General features: G+C 46.5%; 1 protein-coding gene across 2 annotated transcripts in view; it reads right to left on the reverse strand.

Moving 5' to 3' along the window:
- The window catches only part of LOC119977114 (cytoplasmic dynein 2 heavy chain 1), a 734,352-nt gene that overhangs the window by 95,159 nt on the left and 612,475 nt on the right, over positions 1-26,718 (reverse strand). For both annotated transcript variants that reach the window (XM_038817726.1, XM_038817724.1), the window contains one exon: positions 20,425-20,541. In XM_038817726.1, the coding sequence (XP_038673654.1) occupies positions 20,425-20,541 (117 nt within the window). The remainder of the gene's footprint in view (positions 1-20,424; positions 20,542-26,718) is intronic.

Consider the following 26,718-nt stretch of genomic DNA (forward strand, 5'->3'; position numbering starts at 1 on the left):
AGAGTGTAATTTCTTGCAAGTTGTCTGCTTAAGGTCATAAATCTGAGGCATTACTCCTTTCTTTCTCTCTCCACAAATGCTTCCTGAACTGCTGAGTTTTGTATTTTTTGTTTTTGTTTTAAATTTCCAGTATCTGCAGTAGTTTGCTTACCTCATAAGCATTTGGTTGGCTCCATGACAAGTTTAGATGACTGCAAAATGAGGCATATTTGAGAACCAAAGTTCAAATGTGAGGGTGTTTGTTGTGAGGGCATTTGGGAAGGTATTTTATCCTCCTTACTGGCAGTAATGCAGCAAGTTAACTATGGGGGAGGGTGGCGAAGATAGCAAACTCACAGAATATGCAAAGAGAAGGAGAGAATTGGTGTGTGAAAAGACATGAGCCTATGCGGCACAATGGCACAGTGGTTAGCACTTCTGCCTCATAGCGCCAGGGACCCAGGTTCACTCCCGGCCTTGGGTGACTGTGTGGAGTTTGCATTTTCTCTCGGTGTCTGTATAGGTTTCTTCCTCATGCAAAGCTTTCCTCCCACAGTTCAAAGATGTGTAGGTTAGGTGGATTGGCCGTCCTAAATTACTCCTTAGTGTACAGAATGATATCCAGGGATAGGGTGGGGGCATGAGCCCAGGTAGGGTGCTCTTTCAGAGCGCTGGTGCAGACTTGATGGGCCAAATGGCCCCCTTCTGCACATTCTGTAGGAATTCAATGATTCTAGAACCTGAATTCAGAATAGGGAAACAGTCACACTCTTTTACTTCTTGCTGGCTGCCAGGTTCTAACAGCATTCTGCTTTCACCTGGTAGCAACTTTTTATTATTCTGTTTTTCAGATGAATGCTTTCTCAATTCACAGTTCAGCCACTTCCTTTCCATTCATCACTTTACCATCTTGCTCATAAATTGGTGCTTCTTATTTTGAGGATGCAAACTGGAGGAAGATACCCCACACATAGAATCACTGAATCCCTACAGTGCAGAAGGAGGCCATTCGGCCCATTGAGTCGGCACCGACCCTCTGAAAGATAACCCTACCTACATGGGTTTCCTCCGGGTGCACCGGTTTCCTCCCACAAGTCCCAAAGGACGTGCTATTAGTTAATTTGGACCTCTGAATTCTCCCTCAGTGTACCCGAACAAGCGCCGGAGTGTGGCGACTAGGGGACTTTCACAGCAACTTAATTGCAGTGTTAATGTAAGACTACTTGTGACAATAATAGATTATTATTATTACTGAGGGGCAATTTAGCATGGCTATTCCACCTAACCTGCACATCTTTGAACTGTGGGAAGCTGAGGGAAGAAACCGGAGCTCCAGAGGAAACCCATGCAGACACAGAAAGAAAATGCAAACTCCACACAGAATTGAACCAGGGTCCCTGGCACTGTGAGGCAGCAGTGCTAACCACTGTGCCACCTTGTTGCATAGGCTCATTCCTTTTCACACACCAATTCTCTCCCTCTCTTTGCATAGAATAAAAATGAGACTAAGTATAAAATTGAGGCGTGAAAACAGGCAAAGACCTGACTTCAAGCCCTCACCAAAATGAATCTGGCAACAATCGATATTGTCAGGCCATCAAGAGTGAAAAAGCATCAGCAAAGGCAAGGCTGGCGTTACATTCAGCAATGTGCCTGGCTATTACTTGTATTCTCTCTGTGATATCAAACAATTACACATTCAAGCAATTTTTCAATTTCTGCTACATCCACGATACCTATTCTCTGCTGGCGATACCAATCGCTCCTTCACTCACCTATTTCCCCAAATTAAGTATGCTGTTGAAACAGTACTCTGTTGAGTTGAACTCAATGCTACTTACTTCATGTGTAATCAAAAGCCTTCTGTAATTATTAATTGTTTTTTCCTTTTCATTAACTTTTTAAATTGTTAACTATTGCTTTTTTTATGTTTTGGCGCTAAAAATATGGAACACTTCGCGAATTTGCCCCTTGCACAGGGGTATATTGGCATACATTCCAACACCTGGATCAGCCTTTAGTGACCAGTTTGAACTAGCCACGATTAACTGTGTAGCTGCCACTAGTAGACAGCTTGTTTACCACTAACTAAGAATATGAAATAAATTTCTAGTTAAAATAAAGTTGAATGCTAAATGTAAAAAATACTCTTTTAGAAAGAGATCAATCCTTATAATTCCATCATTCACCAAATTACCTGAGTTAAGTACTTTGTCAAAACAGTATTTTGTTGAGTTGGACTCAGTGCTACTTCCTTCTCTGCCATCTATTAATTCGCCACAAACTATAGGCAAAATGCTCCCCCTCACCCAAGGCAGGTTCTGTCCACAAAGCACAAATCAGGAATGTGGGATGCAATACTCTTCCTTTGTCTGTTATGAATGAAGCTCAATAGCACTCAAGTACCTCTGCTCCATCTAAGTCAAAGCAGTCTTCTTGATTGACATACCATTCATCACCATAAACATTCACTCCGTCAGAAGGACAGTTCGTTTGTACCATCTACAACAGTGGTTCCCAAACTTTAACATCCCAAGAACCCCTTCATGAAAATATCAAATTTCCCAAAACCCCTCCTAAAAACAAATATTTTGTAATCGAGATTTTCTCCCTTACCTGAGTATAAATATAAAAGCAGTGATCTTGGAATTATAAAATGTATTTTTCTTATGACATTTATTGCACATCATTAATAATTATATTATTATTTATAATTATTTAGTGAAATGCAATAAGGGAAGAATAGCTCCTGCAAATTAAATGCACAAAATTCAACATCGTTCCTTACAGAATTGCTAGATTCCAGGTGTGATTGATGGGGGAATGTTCGAATCATTTCCATTCTGACCAAATTATGTCACCAGTCACTGCTAATTTGAACCTTTGATATGTGTGAGGGCACATGTCTATAGAGATGCAATAAAGGCATCTTCGATTTCCTACCAGCAAGAGAAGCAGCAGTTGATGCTGAACAGGGCAATGCCCTTGCAGCTCCTAGTTGTGGCACACTTTCGCACTTATGTCAAGAAAAATCATACTAAGGCGGGTTTGAAGCCTATTTCCCCACAGCATTTCAGCCGCGGCCACCCCGGTCACTGCGTGTGGAGTGGTCCTGCAGGAAAATAAGAAACAAGCCAGCCTTGTGCCATCGATCCTGAAGACTGATTCTTGAGGCCTCTTTTGAAGGTCTGTGCATCCCACTCCACTAAACTATATGTAATGATACGTATAGTCTAAGGAAAGTGAAGGGTAAACAAGATGATGTTCATGTATCTGAACACTAGATGGCATCACTGACTAGTCTTATAAAAGGCTGCGTCTCTAAGCATTCTGAGAGAAGCTTAAGGAGAAGGATAGTGCAAGGTTGAGTTAGAGTGTTGGTTGTATTAGAGAGACATAATAGATTACTGTAACATAGATTCAATACTGATATTTTGTTAGCTATTACTCAATAGAGTGTGTGAACCATTTAAAGTAGTGTAAAATAAAGTAGCTTTGTTTTAATACATAGCTAGATGTTCTTTGTAAACACTACAACTTTTATCTATCTTGGAGAACAATACAAGGAACATCACACCATATGTAGCCGAGTGGTACAGGGCAATACGAATGTGTTATACCCAATTTGCTTTCAAAAACCCCAAGAACTCCTCACTTGTGAAAGGGGTCCCGTTGTCTGTAAAGAGTATATCAGGAATGCCATGCGTACAAAACGACAAACACAATTTCTTGATGGTTGCCCGGAAGGTGGTTGCTGCCATCCTGTGGACCTCCAGCCATTTTGAATGGCCGTCAATTAATGGAAGCAACATCAAACCCAGAAATGGACTGGAGAAGTCGGCATGCAATCGTGCCCACGGCTGACTTGGCCAGTCCCAAGGGTAAAGGGGAGCAGCTGGTGGCAGCTTCTCGTGCTCCTGACAGACTGAGCATTGTTGGGCCATCTTCTCAATATCTGAATCCAGGCCCAGCCACCAGATGATAACTGTGTGCCAACATCTTTTTAGACACATCATTATGAAGGTCATAGAATCATAGAATCCCAACATTGCAGAAGGAGGTCATTCGGCCTATAGCGTCTTCACCGATCATCTACCCAATCCCCGTAATCCCACATTGGGCAATTTAGCACAGCTAATCCACCTAACCTGCACATCATTTGACTGTGGGAGGAAACCGGAGCATCCGGGGGAAACCCACATTGGCATGGGACAAATGTGCACAGTCCACACATACAGTCCCCCGAGTTCGGAATTGAAGCCGGGTCCCTGGTGCTGTGAGGCAGCAGTGCTAACCACTGTTCTACCGTGCCGCCTTCAATATCAACTCCTGCCATTTTTCTGGAATGATGCGCATACTCCCACATCAGTATATCATCCTCCACACGAAATTCTGACAGTTGTGATTAAAACGCCCTTACCTCGCCTGGCAGCTGTCAATGCTGACCTCCAGGTGGCAAACGTTTGCAAGAATCGGTCTATCTGAGTCCACCTGGTGGGGGGGGGGGGGGGTTATGTTGGGCCAGTGAAGACAAAGTAAAGGTTCAGTGCATCGGCATTCGCTATCAGGTCCCCTGGCCAATGCTTGAAAGAATGTTTGTGGGTGGCCAACAGCAGGGGCTCAATCCTGGATCCTCACTAAGACAACGGGCATTATGGTCTGTAATAATAGTAAAATGGCGGCCACAATCGTACTGGTGAAATCTTTACATAGTGTAGACCAATCCCAGACCCTCCTTTTTGATCTGTGCATATTTTCATTCTGTCGCAGCCAGCGTCCGAGAGGCAAAAGCAATTGGTCGCTCCCCACCGGTCTCCATCCGGTGTGACAACACAGTCCCAATTCCGTAAGGCAATTCATCGCACATGAACGATCATCCACTCGCCAGCTTTGCATAAAGATCTTCAATACGGGGTATGGGGTAGCAATCCAACCTTGAACCTGTATTCACAGTGAGCATATAGTCCCTGCATTGCTGGATTGAATGTCTGGTTTTAACACTGGAACAACCGGTGCTGCCCAATCTGTGAATTCTCCAACTGAGTTCCGTCTCTACCTTTTCCAACAACGCATAAGGGACTGGACATGCCTGAAAATACGGGAGGTTGGGCTCCCAAGTCGACATGAATGCTAGCTTTTATCTTTCCCAGTCCTGGTTGAAATACTTTGAGGTACTTGCCCAATACTTCATTTCAGGATCTCACCTGGAGGATGCACTGCCAATTTAGCTGCAAATGGTTCACCCAATCATGGAGCCTTGTCCCATGACCACAATAAACGGGAGTCCGTCATAAACCACCGGAATCATGGTGGTACATGCAATGTCCAAAGGTTCACCAGTGCAGGCAGCCACTCGAGTTTTGGTTTGGTTAGGTCCAAATTCTGTATCCCTTCTTTATTGCGGTCGAACATACTCTGCCCCACAACGGAGACCGCCCTGCAACTTTCCAGTTCCAAGTCCAGATATGCGTGTTCACCTGCACCGCAATCCTTATGGGGGCCATCCAAGGCACCGATAGAAAATTTTATAGTATGCATCATCCTCTTCAGGCTCATTGAAGGTATGAGCTCTAGGCTGACACCTAACTCTACCGGGGCACCTGGCCAGCGACCACATGCCCGGCAACGACCTGGCTTGCTCTCAGCAGATTCCGGGGAAGGTTCCCGTCGGGATGACTGAACCTTTCCTCAATGGGTCCAGCCATTATGGTGCTCCTTCAAGGGCAGGGTCTTGGAGGGGGAGCCTCAAGGCATTTACTTCCATGCTTTGTATTTCTTGCATCCTTTGCTGTGTGCTTTCCCAGGACAGCTGTAGCTACCTAAGATGGACACTGGGCTAACAAGATGGAGAACTGCTAAGACTGCAGGGAAAAAGCAGTTTAGCCAAGACAAGCAGTCTGCAAAGACTGATTAGCATTTTGCACGCAGCAAAACTAGTTTCTGGCCAGGTGGAAGATCTCAACCAAAGGTGTTAATAGCAAAACGCTTTGCATATTAATGAGGCAATCCAGATCTGGGCACACACAATGGCAACATTTGGGTTTGAATAGATACTTTAAGTGGATGTCCAGACAGAGCGGCACCAAAGGTATCCACCACAAAAGACCATAGAGACCGCCCCCTCCATCGAGGAGAGACCCTCACATTGGGGGATTCGAAAGATATCGATTGGGAGCTGAACCAATCGATACCTGAAGGTAAAAGCCCGCCCCAAAAAGGCACGGACATTGGGGGCCCTATAAAAGATAGACCCCCACACATGGTCCGGTCTGTTTTTGTGCTCCGGCTTTGACTTCGACCCAGAACTTCGACTTGTATCCTGACTCCAGCCGTTGAGCACCAGCCGCCGAACCGTAAGTGACAATACGACGCTCGCTACGCGAACCAGCCCCACTAGACCCCCAGCGACCAGCACACTCTCTGAAGGTTACAGACCAAGATCGAAACGAAGGCCTCGCTCCCTGACCTTGCCTGTTCCTGTTTAGTTAAGTATTCTGATCGCTTAGTTTAGTTGTAGCTTAGTCCCTTAGCGTGTGCATGCGTGTTTATTATATTTGTAATAATAAATACTAATCGTTTGGAACTTACTAATCGGTGTATCGTTTTATTACTTTGAACCTGACCGTGGAATATTTGTGAGGTGTTTATACGACACCTGGCGACTCCCGAGCTGAAAATACACATATAGAGCCTAGCAGTGTTAAGCACACGGCCTTTAAACGGAGGCGTGTTAATACACTCCAATAAACGCGAATTACACTCAAGTAAAACGTGCAACATTTAGTGGCGACTCCGCCGGGACACGGTTATAAGTGGTACCCCCACTCCGTCGAGGACCCTGAAATTTGAATTAGAAATCTGGTAAAGAAAAAGGAAAGAAATCACAAATATTCAAGGTGTTCAAAGGAATAAACGTAATTCGGAAGAGTGTTTAGTGCATGCGTACTAACAGGGTTGTAAGGAAAACCTGAAAGCATTTTTGTTGCGACAAACTTTCGGTAGTTTTGTGAACGGAACATAGCGTAAGCCTTACCCGTTTCGTGAGACATAACCTCAACACCCCCTGTTCCAAATTAAAGTGAGTCAGAAAAATGGCCATGCAGGCAATGGAACGCCTCATGAACCCAGAACGGTTTGTGGTCGCAGCGACCAGCAGTAACCGAGTAGGTCAGTGTCCCGTGTGGGAGCTGGAACTCCGCAAGTATCTGCAAGGAAAGGGATGGCCCCTTTGGAAAGAGTTTTGTTTGAATGAGGAGACAGGTTCCGGAAGTATAGGACATACTTGGTGGGAGAACCTCTCTCAAATTCACAAGAAAAATATGAGTAAAGCACGTAAGCCGATGGCGATTGTGTCCTGTTTGGCACAATTGCGAGGCACAGATAGGTCGTTCAGACGCTCCGGGCAGAATTAGAGGAGAGAAATCGAATGAGTAAAGTGGATGTCAGGGACATCGAAAAGGAAAATATGGATCTTAGAGGGAAGTTGGCAGAGAAAGGTAGAGAGGTGGATGATGCCAAGAGGGCACATCAGTCTTGTCTAGCCCATCTCAGCAGTTCCCAGACCCAGTACGAAAAGGCCTATCAGGACGTGCAACGTGCCGTCCTGATAAGAGAAGAATCAGAGAAGCAGGTAGAGGCTTTGCAGAGGCAATGCTCTGACCTTAAAGCAGCTTTGAGAGCACTCCATGCTGCCACCACAGAACAAAGACAGAGTACTGTAGACCATGCGAAATGCAGGAAGCAGATTGCGGAGCTGCAATCGCTGCTTTCAGTACAAAATGGGTTTCAAAGCACCTTTGGAACGCAGTTAGATGAAGAGAATGCCCCAGACTAGAAAGAGTTAAGTGAGACAGCGCAGCGTTATGTTCAGGGAACATGTGCGCCAGCAGCGCAGCAGAAAAGACAAGCACCCCAACCCCCCACAGATCAGATAATTACCATACCAATGAATCCAGTCACCACCCAACGGAAAGCGACCACAGAAGGCGCACCCGATATTACTTACACCACCCCCTTAACTGTAACCCAACTAAGGGATGCGTGTGAAAAGATCACTCCGTTTCTCCCCACCGCAGACCCCCACCAGTTTTTCGCAAAGGTAAAGCAACAGGCAACCATGTACGGCCTGGACGAAAGAGAGCAGGTTAAACTCACAGTTCTGAGTTTAGACCCATCGGTAGTAGCAGCCCTCCCCGACCCACAGAACGTTGGCGGAGGCACCCTAGAGGAAATGCACACCTCCATTTTAGATGCCATAGGGTATAATCGAGGTGACCCCGTAGAAGGACTTAATAAGTGCCGACAGAAGAAAACCGAGCACCCCACAGCATTCGCAGGAAGGCTGTGGATCCATTTTAACGCAGTATTTGGCGATTTAAATAGAGCCCATTTGAACCGAGAAAATATGGTTAAATGGACGCGCACCATAATTTCTCATGCAACAGAAGCAGGACAGAGCGCTTGCAACAGCTATGACCCCTCAGAGGAGGCCCATAATGAGAAGTGGGTCCTGAAAAGATTGTCCCGCGCTTGGGAGCAATCAGTTCAGGGCAGAGGCAAAGTGAAATCCCCAGAAGAAGCTCAGGCTGCAGCAGACATACAGGCAGTGAGAGCGCACCAAAACCCCGCGTGGGTGAATGAAGGAAAGAACAGCCCTCCACAGAAGTCGCAGGAATGCTACAACTGTGGCCAGTTAGGACATTGGGCTAAGGAATGTAATGCACCCCAGAGATCACAGAGAGGCCAGCAGACAGGCACTCTGAACAGGAATAAAGCCAAACCGATCCATAGTATAGGGATCCAGTCAGGACAGACCAATGTGGACGGAACGGACTGACGGTGTTCGGGCTCCCCCACTTGGGTCTGTGACACTCTTTGGGATCAATCCGGAAGACCGGTAGTCACAGCAAAGGTTAGAGGGAAGCCCATAGAGTTACTTTGGGACACAGGAGGGTCCCGCACCACGATTAATTCCACAACCACGGCACAGGCAGACACGTGGCCGACCACCTCCACCATCACACTTAGCGGGTTCACAGGACACTCGCAGCAGGGACATATCACAGCACCCATAGCGATCCAGCTAGGGAACATTTCCACCAAACACCCAGTAGTTTTAGTAAATCTTCCCCGGACAGCAGAACACATCCTAGGGATAGATTTCATGAATGCACATAGCCTGTCGTTCGACCCAGTGAACCAGTGTGTCTGGCGAATGGCAAGATCGGACAGAGCACCCGCTACCCTCACAGTAGGAGACTACGCTAATAGGATTAGCGCAGTAGGAGACTATTCATTTGACTTGACTACACTAAACACGGACAGACAAGTTAAAGGCAGTATTAAACAAACATAGGACAGCATTTGCCAGTCACCGGCACGACTGTGGCAGAATGACTGGACAAATTGACGTTACCGGACCTGACCCCAGACCACAGAAACAGTACAGATTTCCCCTAGAAGCAGAGGGAGAAATAGAGAAGGTAATAGGTAGCTTATTGGAGCAAGGTGTGCTTAGAACAGTAGCCTCGACCAATAATGCCCCTATTTGGCCAGTGAGAAAGCCCGACGGATCATGGCGTCTGACCATCGATTATCGGGAACTCAATAAAGTAACCCCAGCAGTAGCCCCCACGGTAGCTACAAGTCCCGAGACCATGCTCAAGCAGGGACTCAACTCCAAATATTTCACGGTATTGGACATTAGCAATGGCTTCTGGTCAATACCATTGGCAAAGGCGTGCCAGTACAAATTTGCCTTCACTTTCAAATCACAACAGTATACGTGGACATGCCTTCCACAAGGATTCCACAATTCCCCCTCCATTTTCCACCGACAGCTGGCGAATGGATTAGAAAAATTTTCCCGCCCCGAATGTCTGGTACAGTATGTAGACGACCTACTACTGCAGACAGACACAAAGGCAGAGCACATTACGCTTCTGGCCGAACTCCTGCAACTTTTAACCTCAATTGGCTGTAAAGTTAACCCAAGAAAGGCCCAGATTTTGGAAAATAAAGTGATGTATTTGGGAACAGTCATCACACACGGCAAACGCGAGATCGAAATCAAAAGAATTGATTCGATTGTCAAATTGCCCCTTCACCAGAATGTTTCAGCCCTCCGGTCGTTCTTAGGACTGGTTGGTTATTGTCGGAACCACATCGACGGATTCGCGACAAAAGCCGCCCCACTCTCAGACCTCCTTAAGAAAGGAGCCCCCTGGGAATGGCTTCCGCAGCATACAGAGGCTGTGGAAGAGTTAAAGAAAGCCCTTAGCGCAGCACCCGCGCTACAAGTCCCAGACCAACTTTCCCCCTATGCAATAGAGGTAGCGAGCACAGATCTGACCCTCTCGGCCGTGTTACTTCAGGAACGGCACGAGCAGCTAAGACCAGTGGCTTATGCCTCCCGACTGTTAGACCCAGTGGAACAAGGATTTTCAGCCTGCGAGAGGCACCTCCTTGCAGTTTTCTGGGCAGTACAATACTTTTCTTACATTACCGGACTCAACCCCATCACCATTTTGACCGAGCACACCCCCACACAGTTACTCCTAGACGGTCGACTGAAGGACGGTTCAGTTAGCCAGATTAGGGCAGCTAGGTGGACACTACTCTTACAAGGACGGGACATTACAGTAAAACGGACCCGCACACACACATTTTTAGCCGACAACCTCCAATACCCAGGACAGCCCCATGATTGTGATATTGTAGCACCCCTACACAACACAGGACCCTTCATAGCGAAGACACCCCCCAGGAAGATAGGGAACCCCAGACAAAGCCCCCAACACACAGACACGTGTGGACCACTACGGATATACGTAGACGGTTCATCCACGGTTTTAGAAGGTGAGCGTATCACAGGATGCGGCATCTATGTCGAGGACGCGCAGGGGCGCGCTCTCGAAGAGATAGCATTAAAATTACCAGGACACTTAGGCGCACAGGCAGCAGAGCTCGCGGCCATAGCATACATAGTGGACCACCCCGATTCTTTCCCCAGCCCAGCGGACATATATTCGGACAGTCTATATGTCTGCAATAGTTTAACAGATTTTCTGCCCCTGTGGAGGACACGAGGTTTTGTCTCCGCAGATGGGAAACCCCTTCCATCAGCCCCTTTACTCCAACACATTTTAGAGAAAGCGAAGGACAGGACCTTCGGCATTATCAAAGTGAGAAGCCACCATAGGTCATCCCCCCCGGGAATGTAAAACGACGCACTGGCTAAGGCAGGTTCCAGGCGAGGACCCTTATGGACACCCCCAGCTAGCGCACCAGCTAGCGCCCCTGTGAGCGCAGTTCAAGTCTCACAAACAGATATCAGGGATTTAGCTGAAGAACAGAAGCAGGATGAGGATCTCAGGGAGATTTTCAAAGGCAACTTTGTGCCCCAGTACGACAAGTTCAGACACGCACTGACCACACATGAGGGTGTGATCATAAAGGATCAGCTTTATGTGGTCCCGCAGCAGGACAGGAATGAAATGATTCCTTTGTTCCATGATGGGCACGGGCATCAAGGGATCGACGCAACCACGAGGCACCTCAGGCAGCTCTGTTGGTGGCCTAACCTAAGGACAGATGTAAGTCACTACATCGAGAATTGCCTTATTTGCGCCCAGAATAACCCGGAGAGGTATTCTAAAAAGGCACAACTTCGGCATACTCGACCAGTTAATGGCCCCTGGACAAACCTCCAGATCGACTTTATAGGACCATTGCTCCCTTGTAGGAATGGCTATAAATACGTTCTGGTGGTAATCGATACCTTTACCAAATGGGTAGAGGCATTCCCCTCTAGAACGAATACAACTAAGACAGCTGAGACAGCTGCAAAGATCCTGACCCACCACATCTTCACGAGATGGGGTTTACCCCAAAGTATTGATTCGGACCAGGGATCTCACTTCACAGGACGGGTCATGAAGAACGTCCTGACAATATTTGGCATAAAACAAAACTTTCATATTGCGTATCACCCACAGTCCAGCGGGATTGTAGAGCGCATGAATCGGACCCTAAAATCCACACTTAGAAAAATGGTACAAGAAAACAACTCCACATGGGATTCAGTGCTCCCATTTGCACTCATGTTCATCAGAAATACAGTTTCAACTTCCACAGGATACACACCACACACACTCATGACCGGACGCCCTATAAAAGGTACAGAATTCCTTTTAGGACTGGACATGACTAGCCCCGAAGTGACGGCCCTCACACACGAAAAGACAGTTAAAGACCTGGTTGAGACTGTGAGGTCTGCACAGATCGCAGCCGCAGTTCAACTAGGGAAACGGCGTAGACAACGCACAGCATGCTTTAACAAGACCGTACACCCCACAGAATTCCAGGTTGGGCAACAGGTAATGCTATCTGTATCTAACCCCAGAAGTTTTTTGGCATCAAAATATTCCGGACCATATTCAATTTCGGATAAAATTAGCCCCTCAGTTTATAGGATAAAATATCCTAATGGTAAGACCGCGTGGTTCCATATCAACCAGTTAAAGGCATATGGAACACAGGCCAACCATGCACACCATGTCCTGCTAGACGCAGCAGAACACCTCACCCCACCCACTAGAGACACATTTCCACCATCCCCCTCACAGACCAGTTCTTCATCGGACTCGCCCACGACTCCGCCCACTGACCACGACAGACCACGCCCCGAAACGCCCACAAGCTGCCGCAGCAGAGACAGCGATACAGACACTGACTCTGAGGACAGCCACAGCACACCACACTACAGCCCACATTGCAGCGACTATGACCCCGACTCCAGTGACCCCATGGAAGTCACTTACATTAAAAACCCAGACCCACCACCCGACCCCGACTACCCCGACAATACCCATTCACTTTTAGACCCAACACTCTGGCACAGGGACAATTCGTACCGACTTGTCCGCAACGACGAAAGTGACCCCCGGTCACATAATTCAAAGATTTCATGCCTGATCCACACAAGGGTGTGGGATCCGGGAGAGCAGGACGACACGGTGTCTGAACCCTGATACGGCAACCCCTTTGTGACCCTGTTCACAGAGACAGAGGAAAAGTGAGGTGTCCAGATGATGTAAAATAGGAACCGCTTGAGGGAAGCGATGTCCTTTCTGATGGAACCTGCACGTATGTTTTGTTTGTCAGTTTATGTTTGTTTCCTTGTTAATATTTTAAGGGTTTGATTGCAGATCTTTTCAGCTGAAAAGATTGTGACCACCTCGCACGCACTTTAGTTTGTCTGCAGAAACCTCTGAGAACTTTCTATGGTGAGCAGCTCACCTTATCGGCTACAATATCTGAAGCCCAGCTCAATTTTCAAAAGGAGCATCTTGGCTCCTCCCTTGTTTTTAGGTGCCCCTCTATTCGGCGAATAGAGGCTGCAAATCCACGGTAAACACATTCTTGCCCGTTTACTCCAGGTTACTCAGGTAGTGGACAAACAGCACTGAGGACCCGCCCTGTCTGAGAACCCACTTTGGTCAGCCAAGCTCGGGTATGGCACAGCACGCCCTACCCGGGGATCCCATTCAAATCGTACCCGTAGCGGCCCATACGCAACCCATTCGACCTTTTGTTTCCAATTTGTTTTCATTTTTCGTTAGGCAGCCCTTAGGCCGCCATCCCACATACTATTTACATCCAGGAACATTCGGATGGTAAATTGGCAAGGCCTGCGAGACGGCTCGCAGGAGAAAAGTTGTTAGGTGTATTCTGGTTCATAAATTCGCATTTTGAAAAAAAAAAATGAGGGGAGTCACAGGGTGTGACTTGGCCAGTCATTTTAATGGGTCAATTGGAATTAGAGGACAGATACACTAACAAGTACGGATATTAAACTGTATTGACAGATACTGTGCTTGATCCCATAGCTTTCGAAGGACGAAAAAGGGTTCACAGCAAGGATCAGCCATACAGGAGGAAGAGAAAAAGAACGAAGAGAAGATGATGGAAGCCTACTTATTGCTCTTAAATGTTGTATTTGTTTATGTCAAAGCAAGACACGTTTCCCCCACAACCCCCGCCGTAAATGTTTCACTCACAACAACTTCCCCGTGCTCAGCTCTGATCAGTGAGGTTCAGACCTGGTGCACAAAATTTATGACATGGTACTCCATGTCATATGTGATTGAATCACTGCTAGTGATTGCAATCCTCTTCATCATCGTACAGACCCTCAGGTTGAGGAAGTGGAAGAGGAGAGCCTCCCGTTCCTGCCCCTCAACCGTCTATGGAGTTCGATCCCCTATTTTTCGGTTTCATCAATCCCCTTTGCCCCTTGATGAATAAAGCACTGTGTGAATAAAATAAAATATACCCATGTATTATATTGTCCTGAACTCGACTGCCGAGTCAGGAAATGTTATGTGATGTGGTATGAATGGATGAGGTTTAGTCTGTAATGAAATGTTTAAAGTAAGATAAGGATAGTTGTGATAGGTAGAGGTTCCCGGTTTTTGGTAATGCATGTCCCCTTTGACATAGCGCCAAGTAGAGATGTCAGGTTTCCCATAGTCAAGGACAGAGTAGACGCTCAGGAACTTGCCGAGGTCAGGGAACACAAAGAAGGCACCCAGAAGCACTTGAAGCAACATGCATAGGTGATCCTTCACAATATTTTTGATTGTGAGGATCACAAGGAGGGAATGTAGCCACCTAAGATGGACACTGGGCTAACAAGATGGAGAACTGCTAAGACTGCAGGGAAAAAGCAGTTTAGCCAAGACAAGCAGTCTGCAAAGACTGATTAGCATTTTGCACGCAGCAAAACTAGTTTCTGGCCAGGTGGAAGATCTCAACCAAAGGTGTTAATAGCAAAACGCTTTGCATATTAATGAGGCAATCCAGATCTGGGCACACACAATGGCAACATTTGGGTTTGAATAGATACTTTAAGTGGATGTCCAGACAGAGCGGCACCAAAGGTATCCACCACAAAAGACCATAGAGACCGCCCCCTCCATCGAGGAGAGACCCTCACATTGGGGGATTCAAAAGATATCGATTGGGAGCTGATCCAATCGATACCTGAAGGTAAAAGCCCGCCCCAAAAAGGCACGGACATTGGGGGCCCTATAAAAGATAGACCCCCACACATGGTCCGGTCTGTTTTTGTGCTCCGGCTTTGACTTCGACCCAGAACTTCGACTTGTATCCTGACTCCAGCCGTTGAGCACCAGCCGCCGAACCGTAAGTGACAATACGACGCTCGCTACGCGAACCAGCCCCACTAGACCCCCAGCGACCAGCACACTCTCTGAAGGTTACAGACCAGGGTCGAAACGAAGGCCTCGCTCCCTGACCTTGCCTGTTCCTGTTTAGTTAAGTATTCTGATCGCTTAGTTTAGTTGTAGCTTAGTCCCTTAGCGTGTGCATGCGTATTTATTATATTTGTAATAATAAATACTAATCGTTTGGAACTTACTAATCGGTGTATCGTTTTATTACTTTGAACCTGACCTTGGAATATTTGTGAGGTGTTTATACGACACCTGGCGACTCCCGAGCTGAAAATACACATATAGAGCCTAGCAGTGTTAAGCACACGGCCTTTAAACGGAGGCGTGTTAATACACTCCAATAAACGCAAATTACACTCAAGTAAAACGTGCAACACAGCAAAATTCGTATGGCTCATAGATTCAGGGAAGGTTAGGCCAATAGTTTCTTTTGGGTGGCAGCATTGTTAATACCACATACTAGACAGTCTTGCAAAACTTGACAATCATACGCAACCTGGCGAAATACCCAGTGATGGATTCACCCGGAGTCCTCTCCGCAATATTAAAACAGTACAGCTGTACGATAACGGATAGAGACGGATTAAAGTGCTGGCCTACTAGAGTAACTGGCTGGTTAAAGGTTTGAGTGTTGGGCAAAGAAACTTAGTTTATTTACGGCAACTGGCCTCCACCCCCCACCCCATTCTTGCATAGCCCTCCTTCCACATTACCCAACTTGGGTGAGATTCGCTATTTGAGAGACTAAGGCTGTAATCTAATGGAATAAATTCAAAGTGTCATATCGGGCAAGATTGGTAGGGCACTGCTTGACGGCCTCGTTGGCGAGATATCAACTTAGTGTTGAAAATGAGTCCCCATGAATTTCCCGCCAATTCTGGACCACAAAGCTTTGGTCTCAACTACTTTCTGTGGTTGTGAATTCCACAGATTCACCTCTCGGTGAGAAATTTATCCTCACCTCAGTCCAAAAGATTTACCCCTTATCCTCAAACTATGACCTTTAATTCTGGACTCCTCCCCCATCGGGAACATTTTTTCTGAATCTACCTTGTCTAATCCTGTTCTACTTTTATAAGTTTCTATGAGATCCCATCGCATTCTTTTAAACTTCAATGAATATAATCCTAACTGACTTAATCTCTCTTTATATGACAGTCCCGTTATCCGAGTAATCTGCCTGGTAAACCTTTGCTGCACTCCCTCCATAGAAAAAACATTCTTCTTCAGATAAGGACACCTAAACTGCACACAATACTCAACGTGTGGCCTCATCAATGCTCTGTACAATTGCAGTAAAACATCCCTATTCCTAAACTCAAAACCTCTTGCTATGAAGGCCAGCATACCATTTGCCCTTTTTACTGTTTACTGTACCTACGCGCTTACTTTCAGCAACTCATGCACGAGGGATCTCGCTGAGTATCCACCTCTCTCAATTTGCACCCATTCAAATAATAATCTGCCTTCCTATTTTTGCGACTAAAGTGAAAAACCTCACATTCATCCAAAATATATTGTATGTGCCATGCATATGCGCCTACTCACTCAGCCTGTCCAGAACTCGCTGAAGTATCTTTGTATCCTCCTCACAGCCCACCCAACTTTGTATCATCCACAAATTTGGAGACAATACATTTAGTTCCCTCGTCCAAATCATTAAAATATAATGTGAACAGTTGGAATCTTAGCACAGATCCCTGTGGTACCCCATTAGTCAATGCCTGCCAATCGGAAAAACACCCATTTATTCCAACTCTTTGCTTCCTGTCTGCTAACCAGCCTTTTATCCATCTCAAGACATTACCCGCAATCCCATGCACTTTAACTTTACATAGTAATCTGCAATGTGAGAACTTGTTGAAAGCCTTCTGAAAGTCTATGTAAACCACATCCACCAATTTCCCCGGTCAATTCCACTAGTTGCATCTTCAAAGAATTCTAGTAGATTTGTCAAGCATGATTTTCCTTTTGTAAATCCATGCTGACTTTATCTGATTACACCACTGCTTTCCAAATGCTGTGCAATGAAATCCTTGATAATGGACTCTAGCAACTTTCCTACTACCAATGTAGTCTATAGTTTCCTGTTTTCTCTCTGCCTCACTTTTTGAATAGCGGGCTCATATTAGCTACCCTCCAATTTGGAGGAACCATTCCAGAGTCCAAAGAATTTTGGAAAATGACCACCAATGGATCTATTATTTCTTGGGCCACTTCCACAAGTACTCTGGGATGCAGATTATGAGCCCTGGAGATTCATCTGCCTTCAATTCCATTTATTTCCCCAAAAGCATTTCTCTACCAATACTGAGTTCCTTTAGCTCCTCAATAAAACTTGTGTTTCTCAGAATATTTGATGAATACTTTCAATGGGTTTTCAGTGAAAAAGAGGAAGCTGATAAAATATCAGTAACACTGAAAATGTAAAGGTAATGGCTGGGTGAAAACCAACAGGAAGGTGTAATCATATGCATAAGCTATCTTGTATATAATGATGTAAATGACCTCTGACCAGAAGGTGGGAGTGTAAGTCTACCATATGATTTTGTACATCGAGGAGTTGGGAGTTAGCCATGTTAGTGGATAGTCATACTTCCAGTAGCTCTCGAATAATTTATCAGTATTTGTAGCATATTTATTATAGTTATCTTTACCATGCATTTGTTTTACAATAAAATAATATAACTAGTCAAGAACTAGATATTCTTCTGTGCACCATTCACACTGGCCAGGCTACAAAAACAACATGGTACCAGATCTGAAGATCTGTTAAGAAAACAAGGGGCAAAATTTTCTGATAATGGGACTATGTCCCCACCCCCCCGAGAAAATTACTCTGGACTGTTTTCTAGAAAGTCCGGAGTGATACTTCATTTTGAAGGGGGCTAGCAGGGCCCCGGAGTAGTCCACGCAGCTCCAGCTGCCAATTCGGAGTCCTGCACTTCCGGCCGCGGGTCCGCACATGCGCCCGGCGACCGCCTGTGACGGCGGCCCCGCGCAACATGGCGGACCCACATAGCGGGCCGGTCCCCACAATCTCAGCCACCCCTTAGATCGCGCGCACCCGCTGATCGGTGGCCCCCGATCGCGAGCCTAGCCATCCTGGAGACCCCCCCGAGTGCTCGCTGGGCGGAACCATGAGTGAACCAAGGCGGCAGGAACTCGACCAGTTGCCGGCGGATAATCACCGCGGGGGCCTCTTTCAATGGCCAATCGTGGGTCTAATGCCCCATTCTCCACCCCCGCGCAAGGCGTGATTGCGGCACAGAGGCTCGGAGAATCCCGGCCAAGATTCTTTCAAGATCCTAACTACTAACCTCGTGAACTACTGGAAATTTGTATTCAATGCAAAGAGAGACTTTGAAGTCCAGGATGGAATATTTGAAGGCACCTCATGAGCTTTGAGTTGTTGGTAATGTAAGTGAGAATTGGCCTGTATTCAAACAGCAATTTACTCTCTATGTTGCAGCCCTTGGTCTGCAGGCACAGCCTGATGAAAGACGTATAGCGTTGCTGCTCATCCACAAGGATGTTGCCGATCCACAAGCGATCAAAACTTTTAATGCATTTGTTTTTGATAACAAGGCGAACAACAAGAACTTCGAGGAAGTTGTAAAGCAATTTGATCAGCACTGCAAAAAAAAATGAGAAGATCGAACACTACATATTTCGCATGAGCACCCTGAAGCCAGGCGAAACGTTTGATAGTTTTCTGACCGATTTGAGACTGAAGACGCAGTTATGTAATTTTGCTACCCTACAATTATTGATGATGCACGATCAGATCGTATTTGGGATTTGTAACGTCAGGTACGAGAGAGGCTATTAAGAGAAAAGAGCTTCCACTTGACAATACTATCAACATTTGCCATGCCAGCGAGCTAGCTGCACAGCAAATTAGCGGCAATTGAATCTCAAACATTTTGGTGTGAAGATAGGAGAGGCAGCCAACGCCATTAGTGTAGTGACACACTCGAATTCAAAACGTGGTCCTAGCACTGCTGCCAACCATTTTTAAGTGACCAACTGAAGCCTCCATTTCATGTAAGAGATGCGGCAATCGGCATTTGCCACAACAATGTCCAGCGTTTGGTAAGCAATGCTCTAAATGTAAAGGCAAAAACCATTTTGCTAATCAATGCTTTACCAGTCAAAAAGCGGTACAAACAAAATCAATCAACATGTTTGATGAAGTATGCCTCGGAGACACGTTCTTCATTGACTTGATTTCTAGTGAGGACAAGCATAGTCAAGGCATGCAAAATGACAATGTTGCAATGACAATTTGTAGCAACAGTGAAGTTAATGCAGAAAACCCAAAAGAAAAATGGACTGTTCCATTATGAATAATGGCACATTAATTAACTTCAAACTTGACATAGGAGAGAGATCAAACCTTATCAGTTTGTCAGATTTAAATGAGCTGAGAATTAAACCGCAAGTGTTAAATAAAGCAGTACCACTGAAAGACTACAATGGAAATGAAATTACTATTCTAAGAGCTGCGAGCTCGATGTAAATGTGAAAAACAAAGTCCACACAGTAAAATTTTCCATGTGAATCTCTACTGGGAGTGAAAGTATGTGAGGCACATGAGCTAGTCAAACAGGTTCACAGTTCAGACTCTTCTGTAACCAGACAAAATGCATCAGTAGATTCTATACTGAAGGAATTTCCTGGGATTTTTCAAGGCTTTCACGTACAGAATCCAGTTAAAAGAGGATGCGCGACCAGTAATACACGCACCAAGACGTGTACCAGCCCCATTGAAAGATAGATAGAAGGATGAGCTAGAAAGGATGGCAGCTCTAGGTGTACTTAAACGCACAGAAGAACCTACAGATTGGGTAAATCCTATGGTCTGTGTCAAGAAGAGGAACAACGACCTACGAATCTGTATGGAGCCCAAAGATCTGAACCTCAACATTATCCAATTCCTAAGAGGGAAGAAGGCACATCTGGAATTTCAGGAGCAACCTGTTTTAGCAAGTTAGACACTTCACAATGGTTTTGGCAGCTCAAGTTGGACAAAGAGAGCTCAAAGCTATGTGCACTTTCAATACTCAATTCGGGCAATATTTAGGATTCCATTTTGTTTAATTAATGCATCAGAGATTTTCCATTTAGCCATGGAACGCATCGTTGAAGGGATTCTGGGAGTAAAAGTGTATGGACAGCATCTTACCTGATTAAGTTTCTTCCAGAGGTTGAGAATAGGAGACAATTCATTAGACCAGATGTCTCTATCAAACTTGCACCCAGCTGTGATTGACCTGCTTAGAATCCGGAGCTGGGAAATTACCTGGAAAAGAGAAATTAGAGACAAAAAGTAATAAACTATGAGTCGCTACATTCACTGACATTCCTTCACATCAACAGTGGAACGCAAGGTGGCACAGTGGTTAACAATGCTGCCTCACAGTGCCTGGGACTCCATCATAAGTCCGGTTCAATTCCAGCCTTGGGTGACTATCTGTGTGGAGTTTGCACTTTCTCTCTATGTCTGTATGGATTTCCTCTGGGTGCTCCAGTTTCCTCCCACAGTCCAAAGGTGTGTAGGTTAGTTGGATTGGCAAAATTGCCCCTTAGTGTCCAGTGATGTGCAGGTTAGGTGGGGCAAAGGGATAGGGCGGGGTAGTGGGCCTAGGTAGGGTGTTCTTAAAGACTTGATGGGCCAAATGCACTGTAGAGATTCGATGATTCTAACAGCTTTTTAAAAAAATTCATTCATGGGATGTGAGCACGTTGGCAGGGCTTGCATTTATTACCCATCCCCCCAATTGCTCGTGAAAAGTTTCTATGGTGAGTCATTTTTGTGAATCACTGCAGCTTATATGCTATAGGTACACCCATAATGATTTTAGGGAGGGAGTTCCAGGATTTAGGCCCAGAGACATTTGCCAAGATTCTCTGACTCGGCTTCCCCATTCTCCGGCGCCGTTTTTCGTGCGCCGGCAGGATCGCCGTCACGCCGGTCGGGGGCCGTTGACAGCGGCACCCCCCCGGCGATTCTCTGCGCCCCGATGGGCCGAGTGGCCGTTGAGTTTGTTCGAGTCCCGCCGGCTGGATTACTCACCCCCCACACGGCAGGACCTGGGAGGTGAGTGTGCGGGAGCCATCCTTGAGGGGGGGGGATGTGAGCCTGGGGCGGGGGGGAGGGGGGCACGGTGGCCCCGCCTGCGATCAGGGCCTACCGATCGGCGGGCGGGCTAGTTCCGTGGGAGCCTACTTTACTCTGAGTCGGGCCCCTGTAGGGCTCCGCCATATTGCCCGGGGGCCGGCGCGGAGAAGAGAACCCCCGCGCATGCCCCAAATCATGTCGGCCTTTCCACACATGCGTGAAAATACGGCGGTCGTTCTGCCCATGCTCGAAAACACGCCGGCCGTTCTACGCATGCGCGGACCCGCGTGGGACGTTGTGCGCCGGCTGGAGCTGCGGGGACGACTCCAGCGGCAACCTAGCCCCCTAGAAAAGCGCGAATCCCTCACTTTCGGGCGCCGTTGATGCCAGAGTCGTTGGTGCCGGGTTCACGCTATTATAGCCCCATTATTAGAGAATCCCGCCCATTGAAGGAGTATTAATATGTTCCAAGTCAGCATGGCGTGTAACCTGGAGGGGAAACATTCAGATGGCATTTCCAAGGGCTCTGCAACCCTTGTTCTTCTCGGTGGTAGAGGTCATGGGTTTGGAAGGCACTTTTGAAAAAACTTCAGCGACCATCTGCAAGCATCTTGTACATGGTAAATGCCACTACTGCTGCGCACCTAGTTGTGGCAGGAGTGAACGCATAAGGTGGCAAATAAGCACACATATTTTAAACTCTTTACAGAAGCAAAATTGTGCAGCTGATGGATCAAAGAGCTCTCAAGACTTCAATACAAAAGGATCATTTAGAATTAAATAGCCACAATGCAAATTTCTATTATTGCTTTCTTATAGAACTGATTATTAAATTTTGTCTTCACTGGCTTCTTGTCTTTCTAGGTGGTAACTAATGATTCCTGTTTTATTTTGTTCATAATAAATGATTGCTGTTTTAATTTGTCTGAATTTGATGCTATTATAAAGTATTCTAGAGTACAATGAAATAAATTCAAGAAATAGATAAGTGTTTAAATAGATTTTGTGTAATTCAACATTACAAATGATGATGATCACATCTACTTATTCCTTTTTTATAACTATCTAAATAGGTAAAAGATTATTTCCCTAAAATATATTTATATATCTGTTTCCCAACTATCAAAATGGCAGGCATGCTGGGTTTTGATTCATAGTTTACCAGCCTTCTCTGCAAATTATACTTCATTGCAAAATGTGGCTTCCAACAAAACAAAATTGATTATTTTTATGGAGTTCGCTGAAGCATATGATAAAGAGGTTAGTGGACTAAATTATTGACAGAACTAGCATCTGAAGAAACCAGTGACCCAAATTTTAGAATTACTTAACATGGATCACCTGGCAATTTGTCTGCATCATAATTTATTCTGTGGAATCTTAGCTTAAACAACCCTCATTGACCCACTAGGCCATCTTCAACAGGCTTTTGTATCTATGTTAATTTAGTCAGCCATCCATTAAACATGTAATTGTTTTAATTATCAAGTGATTGTCAAATTGGCTTTTCCATGACAAAGATTGCAGTTCATGATACAAGAATGACTTTAACATTTCTGATGATTTGTTCTTGATTTAGCCACAATGAGCACAATAGCAAGACCCAAATTTGCTAATACCATTGACCTACCACCTTGCTCCCACAGTCCTATGTTGGCTCCTCATCCATCAATTCCTGTTTTAGAATCACAGAACTGTTACAGCAGTGCATCTCAAACTATCTGATGTGGCATACCGGAAGTTTTTGTTTCCAATGTGCCAGGGACCGGTGAGCGAAACAAGCCAATCCAGGATTACTGTCTCTTTCTTTTCTGGAAACACTCCAAGTACCGGCAGACGATGGTGCCGGTACGCGTACCACACTTTGAGAAGCACTGTGTTACAGCACAGAAGGTTGAAATTTTACCCATCGAGTCTGCAGCAGCTAAAATGCTCATCTTATCTTCAAATTCCTCCATGGCATCATCCCACACTATGTTTGAAATCTCTGCCAGCTCTACAAACCTCTGAGAACTCTGCACTCCTCTAATTCTGGCCTTTTGTACGTCCCCAATTTGCTTCACCCTTCACTGGTGGTCAGGTCTTTAGACCAGAAGATCTGTAATTCCCTGCCTAAATCTTTCCACCTTGCTCTCTAGTAAGATACTCTTTAAAACCTACCTCTTCGATCAAGGTTTTGGTCACCTGCCTTGATATTATCCTTATGTGGTAATCTCCAATGTCAAATAATGTTTGACAAACGCATGTGAGATGTTTTAAAACATTGAAAGCATTATGTATGAGCAAGATGATGTTGTAGATCAGAACAAAAAGTATGAATAGTATGCAAATAAATTATAGAGAAAAGTGAGCTTTCTATTGGCTGTCTGCTATGGCTCAATGGTAGTACTTGCCTCTAAGTCAGAAGATTCAAACCACAGTGCGCAGATTTGAGCTTTGAAATTTGGTTGACACTCGTGTGTCGAGCTAGATGTCACCTTTTTATGTCTGCACTCTCAGGTGGTTATAAATGTACATGGCACTTTTCAAAGGAGTTCAGGGGAACGCTGGCCAACATTCATTCCTCAATCAACATCACAAAACTTTATTGGCCTAAAAATTCAATTGGGCTCATTCTCTAAGCACATCATGAACACACTTTCTTTCAAACTTCCTTTCTTGCAGAATGTTGCACTCAACTTATGACAGGGATTACACCTGGAAGAGGCTCAGCTCCCAGCTGGACATCCTCCATGCAGTAGACGAAATGTTGATGGCCATCACAGGGAGAAGAATCATAACTTTGGAAAATGGCAATTCTGGAAGATTCATTCTACAGGATTTCTCAACACTGAATCCTGTTTCTTCCAACACATTGCAATTAAAACTGCAGCTGTTTTTATCATGAGGTAATCTGTTTTGGCAATGTGAGTTGCATGATAAATGTTGGTCAGGACGCCAGGAAAGTGCTGCTGCTCTTCTTCAAATAGTGTCACATAGCATTTTGCACAGGCAGGCAGAGCTACAGTTTAACATTTCACCTTCAAGATGTCACCCAGAAAATGCAGTGCTCCCTTACTGCACTGAAGTATGAACTTAATGATATGCACAAATCCTGGAGAGAGGCTTGAACCCAAAATGTTCTAACTCAGATGTGAAAATAACACAAAGTAAATAAGCAGCCATTTTTAAAACTTTGATTCCAAGGTTTCATGTACCTGCTCCAGTGTTCATGCTGCTAAATTTGGTGGCAAGTGTGGTAGTAACCACTGCTGTATATATTAGGGTATGTATGGTAAGGCCCTGCACTAAAGGTAAGGGGGTAGTCCCTGCCTGCTGGCTCCGCCCAGTAGGCAGAGTATGAATATGTGTGCTCCCCGTACAGCAGCCATTTCGCCAGCTGGAGGCCACACATCTTAGTGCAATAAAGACTCAGTTGTATTCAACTCTCGTCTTTGTGCAATTGATTGTGCATCAATTTATTACACTAAAGTTTTCAGAAGATGGACCTCCGCATCAAGCCGGATCGCCTGCAGCTGGATCCGCAGTTAAGCAACGCCAAAAGGGACTTTGAACAATGGCTAGCTTGTTTCGAAGCTTACATGAGGTCTGCACCAGACCCAATTCCGGAAGCTCAGAAGATCCAGATCCTCTACATGCGGCTGAGCTCCAGAGTTTTTCCGCTTATCCAGGACGCGCTGACCCACGATGGAGCCATGGCGCTACTGAAAGAGAATTACACTCAGCGGACTAACACGCTTTACGCCAGGCACGTCCTCTCAACTCGTAGTCAACTCCCTGGTGAGTCAATAGAAGATTCCTGGCGCGCTCTAATTCCCCTGGTCAGAGACTGTGACTGTCAGGCTGTCATAGCCTTGGAACACTCAAATTTACTCATGCGGGACGTTTTCGTTACAGGGATTGCATCAGATCACATCCGTCAGTGACTTTTAGAGGGGGCCACGCTCAACCTCACAGCAACCAAAAAGTTGGCGCTATCGATGACGGTCGCCTTGCGCAATATCCAGGCCTACACCTCCTACGCATCGTGGACCCCGCAGATGGCCGCCCCATAGGGGACCCCACTCAGCCAACCCTACGCCTGTGCCACGCGCCAACCAGCCAACCCCAGGGGCCCCCGATGTTACTTCTGTGGGCAGCCAAAGCACCCCCGCCTACGCCGTCCGGCCTGGAGCGCCCTTTGCAAGGCCTGCGGCAAAAAGGGGCACTTCGCTGTGGTGTGCCAGGCACGCTCAGTTGCCGCTATCACTCCGACCCCCCCCCCCCCGCGTACGGACAGTGGCTACTGCCATCTTCCCCTCCCCTGGCCACGTGCGGCCCATGGGCGCCGCCACCTTGTCATCCGCAGGATCGTCAGGCGCCACCATCTTGTCTCCCCCAAAGCACGTGGCCGCTACCATCGTTCTAGGACCCGTGCCCCCCGGGCACCCCATTATCTGACACCAGCGACGACCAGCCGCAGCTTGCCTCGGTCACGATCGACCAGTCTCGTCCGCACAATCTAGCAACCGCCTCCACAAACGTGAAGATCGATGGCACGAGATCTCCTGTCTGCTGGATTCCGGGAGCACCGAGAGCGTCATACATCCCGATACGGTAAGGCGCTGCTCCCTCGCGGTACAACCCACCAATCAGAATCTCCCTGGCCTCCGGGTCCCACCCATGGCGATCCGGGAGTACTGCATAGCCATTCACTATCAAGGGCGTAGAGTTCAGCGGCTTCCGCCTCCCCAACCTCTGCGCTGCCCTGCTACTCGGCCTGGACTTCCAGTGTAACCTCCAGAGCCTAAGATTCAAATTCGGCGGGCCCCTACCACCCCTTACTATGTGCGGCCTCGCGACCCTAAAGGTCGACCCACCTTCCCTATTCGCAAACCTAACCCCGGATTTCAAACCCGTCGCCACCAGGAGCAGACGGTACAGCACCCAGGACAGGGCCTTCATCAGGTCCGAGGTCCAGCGGTTGCTTCGGGAAGGCATCATCGAGGCCAGCAACAGCCCCTGGGGAGCCCAAGTGGCAGTGGTGTAAACGGGGGAGAAACACAGAATGGTCGTGGACTACAGCCAGGCCATCAATCGGTACATGCAGCTCGACGCGTAACCCCTCCCACGCATATCTGATATGGTCAATCAGATTGCATAGTACCGGGTCTTCTCAACTGTAGACCTAAAATCCGCCTGCCACCAGCTCCCCATCCATAAGGCGGATTGCCCAGATACTGCCTTCGAGGCAGATGGCCGCCTCTACCATTTTCTTACGGTTCCCTTTGGCGTCACCTTGGTCTTCCAAAGGGAGATGGACCGAATGGTTAACCAGTACGGGCTGCGGGCCACTTTCCCGTACCTAGACAATGTCAC

The sequence above is a fragment of the Scyliorhinus canicula genome, chromosome 14 (genome assembly GCF_902713615.1).
Source record: "Scyliorhinus canicula chromosome 14, sScyCan1.1, whole genome shotgun sequence".
Taxonomy (NCBI): Eukaryota; Metazoa; Chordata; class Chondrichthyes; order Carcharhiniformes; family Scyliorhinidae; genus Scyliorhinus; species Scyliorhinus canicula.